Source organism: Apus apus, chromosome 1 (assembly GCF_020740795.1).
Source record: "Apus apus isolate bApuApu2 chromosome 1, bApuApu2.pri.cur, whole genome shotgun sequence".
In the NCBI taxonomy this organism is placed as follows: Eukaryota; Metazoa; Chordata; class Aves; order Apodiformes; family Apodidae; genus Apus; species Apus apus.
Window position 1 is genome coordinate 114214035 of NC_067282.1, and position 14302 is coordinate 114228336.

Genomic DNA, 14302 nt, shown 5'->3' on the forward strand with positions numbered 1-14302 from the left:
TCTTTAGTCTTCTGTTGTTAAACTCTGCAATGATGATACATAAAAAATCAGTAATATTCCCAATATGAAGATAAAGGCTTAAAAGAGAATTCATCAGTATCAAAATCAGTTCATTCAACAATTGAGCTAATGCTGTTTATTTCCTCTGTTTGGTTTGAAAACTTCATTTATATAACCAGCAAAAATTACTACAAATCTATGTACAAGAATGTTGTCCTGAATTCATCTTTGCTCCTATTCACTCAGAATAGAACAAAATAAACACCTTTTCCAAACTGAACTTCACAAAAAAATGCATTAATAATGTTAAATTGGGAGAAAAGAACTGTCTGGACCCAGTTCAAATATTAGTTACAATGCTCACTTTATCTGAAAGCAATACAAATAAAATCAATGCACACATGTGGGTAAATTACATCAGAACTTCACAAAGTCAATTTTGCCTCTTCTTTGCTCTCTGCAGGGGCTCTGGAGAACATACTGAACAAGAGCAAAGTCAAATCTCCTTCCTTGGCTACAAGGCAATTTTATGTAACAAGTGAACTTTTCAGCAGGAGCCAGCTATCTGGGAGGCTGAGCAGTCCCAGGTTTTGTCCCCCATAAATGAAAAAAATACCACAAACCTCACTAATTTTCACTTCAAGTAAGAAGTTTAGGGATCAGTTCTGACACGGCTTTTTGCCACATATTTGTAAAGAAGTATTATTTAAAAAAAACAAACAACCACAACAAACAACAAAACAGCAATAACATCCTCTTTTTAAAAACCAATCAAATGTCATGGTTAGAAACCTAGTTTGTCCTTGGGAAGCTGATGATAAAAAGAATGAAAAATATGTCCGTTTTATCTTGCAACTCAACACACCTCTTAAAAACACTGATTCAATGGCAATGAAGGTGACATCAAACCAATAAAACAGAACAGGGAGTTGAATGAAACGGGTCAGCTTTTTTCAGGCAAACAAAAGTAATGGCTCAGAGCAATAACCTAAAACTGGCTTTTTGTTAGCACATTTACATAACGTTAAAAAAATGAGTGCAAGGAGGAAAACTAGTTAGTAATACAAGGCTTAAAATCCTACCTAGTACTTGTGATTACTTTGTCTGCCTGAATATTTTAACGGTACTTAAATTTGTAACTGTATTTCATTTCAGTAGGTTTCCTTTTGGGGTCAGGTGGGGAAAACATACCTGGTGTTACTGAGCGTACAACAACTGGCTTTTCACTACCAGCCACAAACCCAAATCCTAGCACAGGATCCCTCCTCATTTCCACTTTCCGAGGGGCTGGAGGGGTTATTTGGCAGCTCTCTATTCGAGGGTCTTCAAATGTGGCTGATTGTGTCATGTGACTGTGAAAGAAAATAAAAGATGGAAAAAGGAAAAAAAGCATTAAACATGATTTTGTGGTATCTATTAGAGCCAAGCTATTTCTGCAATGATATGAGATGAATAGCTGAAATTTTCTCACTATGGGAACTAATGCATCAACTTAACAATTTTCTACTGGATTTTCTTATACATAAAGTAATAATGCTCCTGGAGGGTCTCAAATACTAATCAATAGTATCATCTGATAAAGAGGTCTCTCTTTGACAGCACACATTTAATCATACCCCATATATGAAAGAAAAATAACCCAACAGTAAAGTCTGTGTCATCTGTGCTTGAACTTTTCATCCTTCATTTTTTGGAAGGGAAAAATGATAGAGTGACCTACTCATAACGTCAAACATAAGTATTAGAGTCTGCCAGCCTTTTGCAAGAAGAGAGGACACACATTTAGATTTGATTTTCTAAAATGTTAAGCAAGTTTCCAAGCTGTCTCCTCTCAAACAGACTAGCCAAGGCCCAGGTAACAGCTCTGTATTTACTAACCGGGTAAACTCTTCAAAGTAATTTCAAACTGTTCCAGGATGAAAAATAAATAAATAAATATAAAGAAAACTATTTTATCATCAGTTACTAAAATATTTTATTTTCAGCTATAGTGTTACGATGAAGTGAACTTATTGTACCTAGAAGAAAAAACTCTTATGGTTGGAGGGAAAGATCTTGTTTTTTCTAGCAGAAAACAAAAAGGATGAGAGCTATCCAACATCACATATCCATTAAAGAGATAATGGTTTAAAAGCATAGAGACTGCTAAATTAACCTTAATAATCACTGACATATGACCAACGCTATATGCAGACTGAACTGTAACATACTTTTTGTTTCCCTCCCAAAGCCTGGAGCTCCCTGATGAATCACAGCTACAAATTCCTAGTGCAAATTAGACAGACAAAGAGACCACTCCGGTCTCACACCCTTCCAAAGGCCATAAATTGAACTCGTGTGCTTCAGGAAACCTAGTCACCACTGCAGACAACAAGCAATGCCTGGTCAGCTTAGTATGAAGACAGACTACAGCTCATAGCATCAGGTAATTGAGTCTTGACAGAGCTCAGACAGTATTTATTTAAAGCTGCCTGGCTGAGAGTTAACTCTTCTTTTCTATTATTTTCATGAGACTGTAAATCTGCAGGTGCTGAACTAACACCAGCTCTCAGTGGATAAATGTGGAAGGCAAATAGAGCCAAGCTGCAACCCTGCCTGCAGGAAGGGCATGGTCTCCTGTGCTGAGAAAGGTAATGTCCAGGTGCCCAGTCTAAGAATGCTGCATGCAACATCAGAGAGACAGATATCCTTACAGCAGCAGGCAGTATCATCAGTTTGAAAAATAATCAACAATATGAAAATTAAGTAAGTTTCCCATATCCTTGATAATCTTACATGTAACATGCTATAGCATGAGTGTTAGGGGATATTCTATGTGACAAGAATTGTTGCTCTCACTTCCTGTCTTTTTCTACCTCCAAATACAATTCCCTGAAGAACTCCAGAGAAATGGTCCATAAGGATAGAGGCATCATTCAGAGATCCCTTTTTAACATCCATGACTGGCAAAAATTGATCTTTCCCCAACACAGGCAGCTTGGGTATGACATCATTTCCGTTCTCTCCATGATTTGCTTCTATTATCGATATGCAAAACAGTAGCATAATCTTAGTGAATCTCAGTGGGAGTTTATTCCTGTAATTGGATTTTTCTAGGGCTTTTCTTCAAATAATGTCTCTTTCCTTATGACAAGATTCGGTCTGCCTAAGAGTAACATACTGCCTTTTTATGCATATGATCAGAGGTAGCAGAAGCTACTTCCTTACAAAAATAGGAGCAAGAGTATCTCTGTGCTCTCCTAGTATAAGGTAAAGTCAGCAAAGAAAATGTAGTTTCTTTTACTAGGTAGAACATCACATCTGACACTTCATTTTCCTCCTCCTCCTGTTTCTCCAGTTTGTCTCTACTAATTTTAGATAATTTTATAGTATGTTATTCAAAAGAACTGTTAGAAAATCTAGAGTTTTACTCAGATTCTTTATGAAATCTATCCTCAAGACCTCCCAGATAACCTCATCCCCATCAACTCTTATTTATGATTTGGGCTTCTAGATACTCAAACCCCATCTTTCAAAAGGGACACTTTCTGAGGTGTCACTGGTATTTCAGAAACCAACTTGTGAACTTTGCTTTGGTATAGAATACAAAATAGCCTTGCCAAATTTCCTACAAATTTTAAACGTTCTATTTAATTATTCCTTTCTAATAGCTGTTTCCATTTCTGTAACTGGGGCATTAGGAGCCAACGCTGTCTCCAAAGAAGAAATGCAGTATTGACAAGCAACTTGAAAATACTGCTCAAGCCTTTGAGAAATACTTCCCTGCCGTTGTACATCCTCTCTCTTCAAGCACTTGCGTAGTCCCATTGGAAAACTAAATCACAGAAAGGAGAAAAAAACCAAACCAACAAAAACTCAAACCCCATTAACCCTCCAACAGCTGCAGTTGAGATAACAAATCCAAGAGCAGTCAGATGTTTGCTCAAAAGAGGAGCTCTGCTAGCAGACGCCTCGCTCCAGCTACTGCATCCATTGGCTTGTACTGAGAATCTGCAGCACCAGCAGCAGTTATTCAAAGCCAAAGCAAAGGGATCAGCAAGGAGCAGTCCATCAGGATTCTGAGTGGCGCAGCAGGTTTTATTGATTTTTGAGGTTAACCACCTTCAAATACATCAAGTAAAAAGGCTCAGCATTTCACACTTCCAGTTTGCTGCATCAGATACTCTTGTATCATTCAGTATGCTGGAAGTGTATTTCGAGACAGCAGCAAGATACATGAATATGATCCCAGAAGAGATTAGATGAATACTCAAAGCTTTGTGTGATGGTTGACAAACCTGCTTCCTCCTGCAGCTAACTCATTATTGAAATGCCAGTTGTAGTACCATAGTTCAAGATTAATTTGAATTTTGAATTAATTGGAGGTATTTTATCTCCATCTCAGCTATGGAAAATATTGACTCCTGAAGAATAACTATGCAAAGAGTTCTAAACAAGATTCTAATAAATGTAGTCTGAAAACAGCCACCTTGGAGAACTTTACACAGAGCATTGCTTACAGACTGAAATATCTTTTAACTCCAACACTGCAAACTTCACATTTGCTTCAAATATAGTAAAAAAATAAAAATAATAATAATTAAAAAAAAGTGTTTGGATGTTACTGTGCCTAGATTATACCTAAAGATTTACTTTTCCAAAGGAAAAATGGAAGAAAAGGAAAAAGCTGAGGATTTTAAGTATGAGCTCTTCCTTCCACATATACAAACACAAGCTGCCTTTAGATCGCCTTTAAAAGGTACTTATTTCCTACCATTTTCAATGACTGAGATGAGTCTCTGCTTTACAAAAGGCTATCTTCTTTGATTTACTTTTACTGTGAGCAGTGGGAGACAGCTGCCATTATTAAGGAGAGTAATTGTTAGAGAATTTCTTGAACAGAGATTTTATATACCAGCCTCTTCGGAGAGATAAACTACCAGCTATGGAAAATCACAGCAGAAGTGTAATTCCAAGTAATTAAGCTCAAAAGCTCTCTGTAGCAACTACATTGAAGAATATAGAAGGTAACAGGGGAAATGAGACACGGCACTTTAGTGTGACTGCACCAACACACTGAGCAGAATGCAGGCACTGCAGGGTGGCATAAAATTGGTGTGCACACTCATCCACAAAGGGTCCTACAGTCAGTGAAGGAGGAAGAAAATTAGGAAAGAATAGTACCCTGGGGAACACTCACCACTGTGACAAGGCAGCCAGCACCTGCAAACACAGTTCAGCTGACCAGGACTTTATGGGGAGCCTAATGTAACAAGTGCATGCCTAAATTAATGCTCAGGAAAGTCAGAGGTATGGCTTAAGGCTGGCACTTTGAATCTTCACATCATTAGCTTCATAATTATTAACTTGGTAAAACTTTCTATGGGAACCTTCTTAGTATTTTCCTCATTGAAATAACATGTTGGATAACCCAAGAAATATCTAAACAAAGAGTGTACTTAAAACAAGAGCTTGATTTAATAGTGCATATTAGTAATTAAAAGCAAAGTATCTAAGCACAATGCTTGTTCAGCCTTTGGATTTTGACATGTCATTCCATAATATTTAGTGGATTAATTTGAGAATTTGTCTAGGGAAGGTAAGAAACGCCTGTCCTCAGCAGGCTGAATTTTGTTATGCAGGAATTTGCATTTCCACAGTAAAATGCTTAGGGGTGTAACTCTTCTAAGAAACCAAAACCTAAGGCATGAATCCAGCAGTCCTGGTTACGACAAACATTATTTTTTAAGTACGTAACAAAGGCACACGAACAACTTTAGCTCCAACCTGCACAGACACCCAAAAAAAGAACAGAAAAGTTGATACCTAAAGGTGAGTTAAATACAGCTGCACACCCATAAACACTAAAACAACTTACTGTAATTAAATGGCTGTTGCATCATACCATGACAGTGTAGAGACAGGCTGCATTTTGGTGTTCCATTTTGTATTTCTGTATTACAGCTTGTTTCAATGGCTTCAAAGGTTAACTCCAATTCTCAATTATGAGGGTTTTAACCCTTAGCTTTTAAATAGTTACAATATTTGCTATACAGATTGATTTAACTACAAAATAGTCTCTGTTTTGACTTGAGACACAGCAGGTGTAATCCTGATCAATGATGGAGAAAGGTCTGTGGAAATGTCAAAGCACTCATGGGCTGATGAGTGGGAGAGGGCGAGGATGATGGAGAGAAGGACATTTTACCAAAGCTTTAATTCAGATATAACAAAAGCACTTCAAATTGTTAAACACTACTAAAATCCTGTCTCGTTAATTTGGAAGGTGCAGAGGATCTGCTTTGATGACTGTAGCTGTGATTTTCAAAAAGACCTATGCAAGTTAAGGACACCAAACAAACTTTCATTTACAACTGACTGTCTAATTCCCTGAGACCACCAGCTTTTGCCCATCCTGCCTCAAAAATACATCTTGGTTTATACCCTATGCAGAGCTTTGAGTGATGCACTCAAAATTTCCTTTGTAACTGGGAGTCATTAAAATTATTTCAACAACAAAAGAAAGTAGATTTGATTCTCACTTAATCATCTATCTTCAGGAATTTGCACTAACTAAAATGGCTTGAGACAATATTATGAAAACTGATAATAACATGAGAGTATGTTACCATTTTCCCCTAGATAATCTGGAAAGACTACCAAAACAAAAATGACAGTTAAAAAATAAACCATCACAGGTGAGAACAAATAGACAAACTTTCCAGAAGATGAAAAACTGATCTTTCTTTATTTGTCTTAAATAATAGCTAAATATGAAAAATAATCTTCTTCCTTCTCTCCTCAAGTTCCTGGTATGTTTCAGTGTACCTCAAGTTAATTTATTTCCTCCAAGAAATCCCACAAGAATTATTAAGAACGAGGACACAAGTGTCAAAATCATGCATCAACTGTATCTGTCTTCTACTTGTAAGTGATGCTTCAGGACAAAAGCGCCCAAGTAGTTATTACATTGCTAAGTAAAACTGCTGCTCCTACAGATAAGCTGTTGGCTTGACAAACTCTTTTTCTGCTCCATTTTGCAGCAAACCAAAGACTCGCTCACAGTTCCAGAATTCTTTTTGGACATATTCAACAGACAAAAGTTTTCTTTTGAACTGTTCAAAAAGGAGTCAACTTTTAACACTTCAATAAAATACCCTCCACATTTTCACTGGTTTTGTGCAGGTGTGTGTGTTGAGAATTCAACATCATAGACACAAGATATATCTGGGAAGATTTATCAGATTATCTTTTTCTTTCTTCATTTCTTTCTAGAACTATTTTTTTGCCCCGGTGTCAAATTCTGATGTGTTTTTTTTTTTTCCCTAAGATTCTTCAACAGTTAAATCCTCTAGAGTCAGGTCATTTTATAGCACCCTAGAAAATGTTTGGCATATGCCATCTGGATGAACATACGGTAAAAATGTAATTAGAAAGAAAAAAAAAGTTTGCTGGTTTCAGAAGAAGTTGGTGACAGCTTTTTTGATAAAATTGGATACAGGGAAATCTGACTCGTAAAAAAAAATTCCAAATCCACTCTTCCTCCAGTGTTGGGCAAGACAAAGTGAAGCAAATTGCAGTGAAAATAACTGACATGAATACAAATGTAGAGGGATAAAAAAGACTTCTGCTCAGCTTCAGGCACTGGGAAAAATCCATGAAAAACTTTACAATGACAATTAGCACCCTCGTCTTGTGAATATTACATGTGTAATAAGTGAATGCTTCTGCATTCTGCATAAACAATGTACGAACACTATATATTGGAGAGAAAACAAACTTCTATACTTGAATCCACAAAACCTCAAGCCCCAACTGCAGACTAGCAGTTGTTTGTTTTGAGTTTTGTATCTGCAGATTGTCAGAGAGGTTCCCTTTTATTTTTCTTCCCACAGGATGGCCATAACCATTTCTAGAGCTCTGTTCATGACGAACATTGATTTTCCTGCCAGCTGTATTGGGATGGGACTTTTCAGGCACCAGCCAAATAGCTGAAATTGCATAGAAGCATTTCAGTGAAAATTAGCCACAGTGAAGAAAGTGCCTCAGAGGATAGGAAGGAAAGATATGAAGGGACCCTGCAGAGAGGAGTTATGAACATAATGCATTACAGAACAAAAAAAAAAAGACAAAAATTAAAATTAATAAGGTTTTCAACACTTAAACACACTAGAAAAAAATCTTAAAGGAGAAGCTCTCCCAAATGAAGGAAATAAACTCCCAGCAACAATGGCCACCTGACTGTTGGAACTGCCCCCTCTGTAAGCAGAGCATGATGCCAGACTCTGCCTTCCTCACTGTCTGAAATGCAAAGCCATCTTCGGTGCACTGATGATAAGTATGTCTAAATTGTACTTGTACACATGGCATATAATGCATGTTTGATAACCCTTCCCTTAATGTGTCATTATGTTGCTGCACACTGCACTGAATGGCATTTTTCCATCCATTTTTCATCCCAGCAATCTTTTCCCACCAGGGTGACACTGACTTCAGCAGGTATACTCCTGGTTTCAAAGCCTGTAAGTGGAAGGAGATTCAAGGGCCAAATTTGTTGGCTTGAGCAGGTTTTCATAGCCAAAGGAAGCTCACAAATTATTCCTATCTGCTAGACTGGGTGGATTAAAATGATGGATCAAGAGCCAACTGCTCCCCATGAGCAATTCCAGGGCAAGCCCTGTGCTGGGGCTGTGCAAGCAATCTGACTGCAGGAGGGAGCAAGGCAGCAGAAAGGCTGGTAGTAACAGTAGCTGGTTATACCAAGAGCTCCAAATGCAGCACCCAGTTGAGCCTTGCCTTTTCCTGGAATAGAGATTTAGGATCCCACCAAGTCACTGACATTTCCTTCCTGGAAGGAGCCTTTCAGCAAGCTGGCTCTTGGGTCTGCAGCATGGGCTGGTGGGACGGCTGAGGATGGCAGGGCATTTGGCCAACTGCCTGGTCCAGGTCCTTCAAGACGGAAATTGTGTGAGATGCTTTTTGGTAGAAATGAGAATTATTGGCTCTCCTCCAGGGCTGGAATTTCTTATACTTACTGAGGTAGAATCTGAAGCATACCTTTTTTTTCCCCCCCACAAAAAGCATTTTTCTTTATGTGATCTAAGCAACTCTAGGATAATAAACTACACCGAGGCCTTTAAAGATGAGCTGAAATGTAGCTTTTCATTATCTTCTGTACATGCATCAATAAATGATTTTGAAGCTAAAGACACAGCAAGGGAAAAAAGAAAATTCACTGAACTGCAAATACACAATAAATTCATTTGGGCTGCAAGTGTCCTCTGGAAAACACAACAAACAATTCCTATTAATCCTGCTTGTGAGAGGCTCGATGCTAACCCCATTAACAGCAATCTCTCAGCTCCCACCTAGTCCAGCTCTGCAGCAAACAGCACAGGCCCGTGCTAAGAGTTGCCAGTGTTCTTCATCCAGTTAGGAAATGGATCTGCCATCTCCAGCTCAACTTGAATGATTTGTCCAACTGGAATTTTAAAAAAAGAAAGGGGGAGGAAAAACGCCAAGAAAATAGATTTTAAGGTTCTGATTAGATTAGGAAAGCTGCTGGCTAAAAAAATCTGGTCCGGTGCAATGCTGGAGGCTTGCTCCAATGTGCATGCCACACTCTGTAAATGCTATGTGTGGGTATCCTGATAACATGGTAAGAAGATGAAATCCAGATTTAATGTGCTCACTGTAAACCCTTGCTACAGCAGGAAGAGACATGAACAAACAGCTGAAATACCAAAGCCCTCGCTTTAGCATCTCTGTACCTGCCTAACTCCTGGTATCTCAGTTACGAACATAGAGTGATAAGCACTCACAGCAGAAATAAACCCTATTTGTTTCTCCTTTGAACTTAACCTTCCTCATTCTTTCAGTAACTTAATGGATGAGTGGGTCAAATCAATGGCTCTGAATTATCTACTCATATCCTCTTTTTCACAGTTTACTGGGCTCCTGAACCAAAGCTAGCCCTTCTAGAGGTACTGTATCAACCCAGCATTTCACCTGTTGCCTCTTCAGCAAAACACAGTCTTGCTCAGGTGGAAACTAAACATCAGCTGCAAGAAGCAATCAGGCAGAAGTGGCAACATACCAGTTAGTAGATATAAAGAGGGGACTCAGTACTGCAGATGCTTAGTTTATGCACAATCATGTAGTTAAAGGCCCAAGGATATAAACTACTGTATCATTCCGGTCGGTACAGCCCTCTGCACTTGGAAGCTGGTTCAGGAGTTGACTAGAAGAAAGGACAATGCAGCAACTCAGTGAGGGTGGAGCAGGGCACGGGCCCCCTCTTGGCTCAAGGTTAGACCTCGGCTAGTGATCATCACCCCCCCGAAGAGGACCTAGCCATGGTATCCACTCAGGCAAAAACCACTGCCAGGAGGACAGTGGCAACCCAGACAGAGATCCATCCCTCCCAAGAATGCAGCTGTCCAGGTCTCTGGCTGCACAGAATGTCTCAGCCTGGCAGTCGTATCGGAGGAGAGCAGAGACAACACCTGTGTACTCTGTGACCAGGTGAATGATTTACTCAGCCTAGTGGCTGAGCTGAAAGAGGAGGTGGGAAGATTATGGAGTATCCGGGATTGTGAAAGAGAAATAGATTGGTGGAGTAATACCCTACCATCCTTGAGACAAAACCTTAAGGTGGAGGCTTCATCAGAAGCAGAGGATCCCCTGCGTTCCTGTCACCTGGCAGAGGTAGGGGACCTGAGAGAAGAGGGAAACTGGAAGCAGGTCCCTGCTTGAGGCAACAGGTGAACTCGCTCCCGGCTTCCCTCACCTTCACGTGTGCCCTTATAGAGCAGGTATATGGGCCTGGATCAGGAAAAGCAGGTAACTGAGGTTACAGACAAAGGTCTGTCCAGGGAGTTGCCGAGGCAGTCTGCTCCATGCATTAGGACTGCCTCTGCTAAGAACAAAAGGAAGGTAATTGTTGTAGGAGATTCTCTTTTTTACAAATACGTTAAGGGCGAGTATCAGGAGGATGGAGCCAGGCTTTTTTCAGTGATGTCCAGTGATAGGACAAGGGGCAATGGGTGCAAACTGGAACATAAGAGGTTCCAGGTAAACATCAGAAAAAACTTCTTTACTGTGAGAGTGACAAAGCACTGGAACAGGCTGCCCAGAGAGCTTGTGGAGTCTCCTTTGGAGACATTCAAAACCCGCCTGGACACGTTCCTGGGTGATGTGCTCTGGGTGATCCTGCCCTGGCAGGGGGGTTGGACTGGATGGTCTTTCGAGGTCCCTTCCAACCCCTAAGATTGTGTGAAATGTGAGTTTCTCTGAGTTCAGGCGCTTACAGAGTAGCAGTCTGTACATCAGTACAATGAGCTGTCACTAGTTTCCCAAACCGGGCAGGAATTCTCTTCCCTGGAGACTGAAGCACAGGGAAGCTTAGAAAGTTACTGTGTTTTTGTGGAGAAGTTCAACTTCAGCACTGAAGCAATGAGAGCATGAAAAAACGTTTTATTCTCCAGCTACAAGAGAAAAATTAATTTATGTAAAGTGAAAGGGATCTACAAGCAACCAAGGTGTACAGAATGAATTCAAAAGATTTTCATAATAACTCACAAAAGCCCCAAAATCAAGCCTTCACATTCTGTAACTAAGTCTTCACAGTCAGTCTTCAAAGCAAATCTAACTCTGTAACAACTCCAGAGAAGGCCTCCAGGACAGAGAGGAAAAAAGAGAAATCATCTCTCTCCTGCACCTTTCTTTGAACAACATACAAATAGAGAGGATTACTCTTCTTGACTGCTGATTTGGGAGTGTGCCATTATAACTCCTCAGCAAATGCAAAAAAAAGAGAACTTACTGAAATAATCTAGAATGACAGATTGCATTGATGGGAGGTGAGGCTGTCATGAAAAAATTAAACTTGGGGTATAGAAAGAAGAAAAAATCAGGTGCATTTGATCTTTTTTTTCCTGATAGATTATTCACTATACTTTAGCACAACATGGCTGAATGATTTTTCTGGGTCTACTTTTTCTTTTAAAAGTAAGTTGCTAACCTCTCTAAGTAAAAGCACTTCTAATGACCACAGAATAATTTATATACCTTAAAAACAGGATTGCTGCTGATCATATTTCAGCTTCATTATATTCAAGAAGCTTTCACTAAAGCCTGTGGGTAATTTCTATTTACCTCTGGACGAAAAAAAAATATGCCAAATTACTAACCCATTATCTTCTATAGTATTTATATAAATATTATTCAAGACATTATGCATGGTAATGATATACAAGAAACATTGCCTCCTTGCATTCATAACTGCCAGCAAGCTTCCTCAAGAGGTAAAGGAGCTAAAAGGCAGTATTTGACATTTCAGAACAGACTCCTTGGGTTTAAACCAGGTTGACAACTGCTTCAGGGAAGCCTGTTCAGATAGAAACCACCTACTTACAGGTAAAGAAGGTCAAACACAAGTGTCATTTACAGTAACCTTGACCAAAAAAAAAAAAAAAAAAGGAATTATAGTGGAAGCTGCAGCCAGGCTGATCAGCATATCAAATCTCCCTGTTCATCTCAAAAAGTCTCAATTCACTGAGAGTGGAAGTGCCCTCTTAAGAAGGCAGGCAAACTAAATGTGTCAGAATGGGAGTTCAGACGGCATGGAATGGTTTTAGTGAAACGCTCTGATTTCAAAGCATAAGAAAGTGAAATAAAATGCTATGCTAGGGACTCTAAAGGAGAACGGTGTATCTCCAGGTTAAGCTTAAGACGCTTTGTCCCAGACAGTGTCTGCATTAGTACAACAGAATAACAAGCACTGATCATAAATTCCTGCACGCAAAACACAGGAATTTATTGATCCAGCTAATAATCAGCCAATGTCTAACCCAATTTTAGTAATATTACTAATATTCCAAATATTTACGAGATTCTTGATATATTTTAACACAAATATTTATTATGTGATCCACCAACATACCCAAACTTTTTGTTCATTTTAGTATTTTCTAACAGGAATCATTATTTTAGGTGAAGTTTCTGTGAAGTGTAAGACACCAGGATCATGCTCTTTCCTAACAGAGAAAAACAAAACTTACAACTTCTTAAATAAAACAAGAAATCAATAGGCAAGGTGAGCTGTGTAACTCTTGCCTACACAGCAACAATCACAGACCAGCATCTTACAAGCAAATCAAAATGATAAAACCAAAGAAGAAAGGTATGTATTAATATGACATATGGCTCCTCTACTATTCTTCACCTACCAGGAATATATATTTTTTAACATTTAAAGACAAGTTAATAATTTTGAGAAAAATGTAACAAATTACGAAGAATGAAATTTCTTCTGCGAAATAAGGAGTACAAATTGCTCCATGGTTTTCTCTTTTTCCTATTGTAAATAATACAGAGTAGAGCTTTACAAGTTTTCTAAATAGGCATTTAATTTGATGAGGCAGAAATATGAAGATTTTTAATACAGCATTTTTGCATTCTAAATAGAGCACATAAAACTCAAATTTAATTATCATTGCCTTATAATTGGTACAATCTTACGAAAAAGGCAGTCTTTATACATGTAATAAATTGTTATCAAAGAATGCAAGACAGTTAAGTGGTATAAATAGGCTTAATGTTAGAACTTTCACAATTCATTCTACTGATATATGATTATGTTCTACAAGCTTTACCTTTGAACTCTGATCCACATATTTGAGACATTTATTAAAAAAAAAAAAGGAGGCAATCCTGCAAGATCTTGAGAACTCACTTTTCCCTTGAATCTCCACTGAGGGCACCAAAAAATAGAGAGTTATTGCCACAATCAGCCCCATCGGGTCTGACAGGAGCACACATAGAGAGTGCAACCACAGCCAGTGTCACTGACACCCGCAACAGCTCCAGTGGTCCAGGAGAGCTGCTCCTCCTGTGCATCAGGAAGAATTCATTGTTAACATCTGTATGTATCATTAACTTCTATCATACTTAACAGTTTTAAGTTAATTCCAAACGATGATGATCCTCACTTTGGAGTTCAGAACTATTCTACAGATGGTTTCCTTTTGCTTAAGCCACAAACATACCTCTCTCATCTGTAACTGAAAAACTAAGAAATTCTGGAAAGCCTCATTAAACACAAAATTAAGGACCTTCAAGGTTTCAGAACTGAAAACGTACAAAGAGTATTATGGAATATTTATTTATTTTATTTAACTTTTTAAATGAGAAACAACACCATTGCATTTCTCATTAAATACACTGCTGAAACAAAGTCTTTAGAAAGTCAGACTTTCAGATAACCAAGTACAATTAAAATAAAATCTTGGTCACTGTTACTACACATTTTAAGCCTACTGTA

General features: G+C 38.6%; 1 protein-coding gene across 4 annotated transcripts in view; it reads right to left on the reverse strand.

Moving 5' to 3' along the window:
• FRMPD4 (FERM and PDZ domain containing 4) overlaps positions 1–14302 on the reverse strand; it is a 314233-nt gene that overhangs the window by 68893 nt on the left and 231038 nt on the right. For 3 of the 4 annotated variants that reach the window (XM_051608839.1, XM_051608840.1, XM_051608842.1), the window contains one exon: positions 1192–1352. The exons of the other annotated variant lie outside the window; for it this stretch is intronic. In XM_051608839.1, coding sequence (XP_051464799.1) covers positions 1192–1352 — 161 coding nt within the window. The remainder of the gene's footprint in view (positions 1–1191; positions 1353–14302) is intronic. 4 annotated transcript variants of the gene reach the window in all.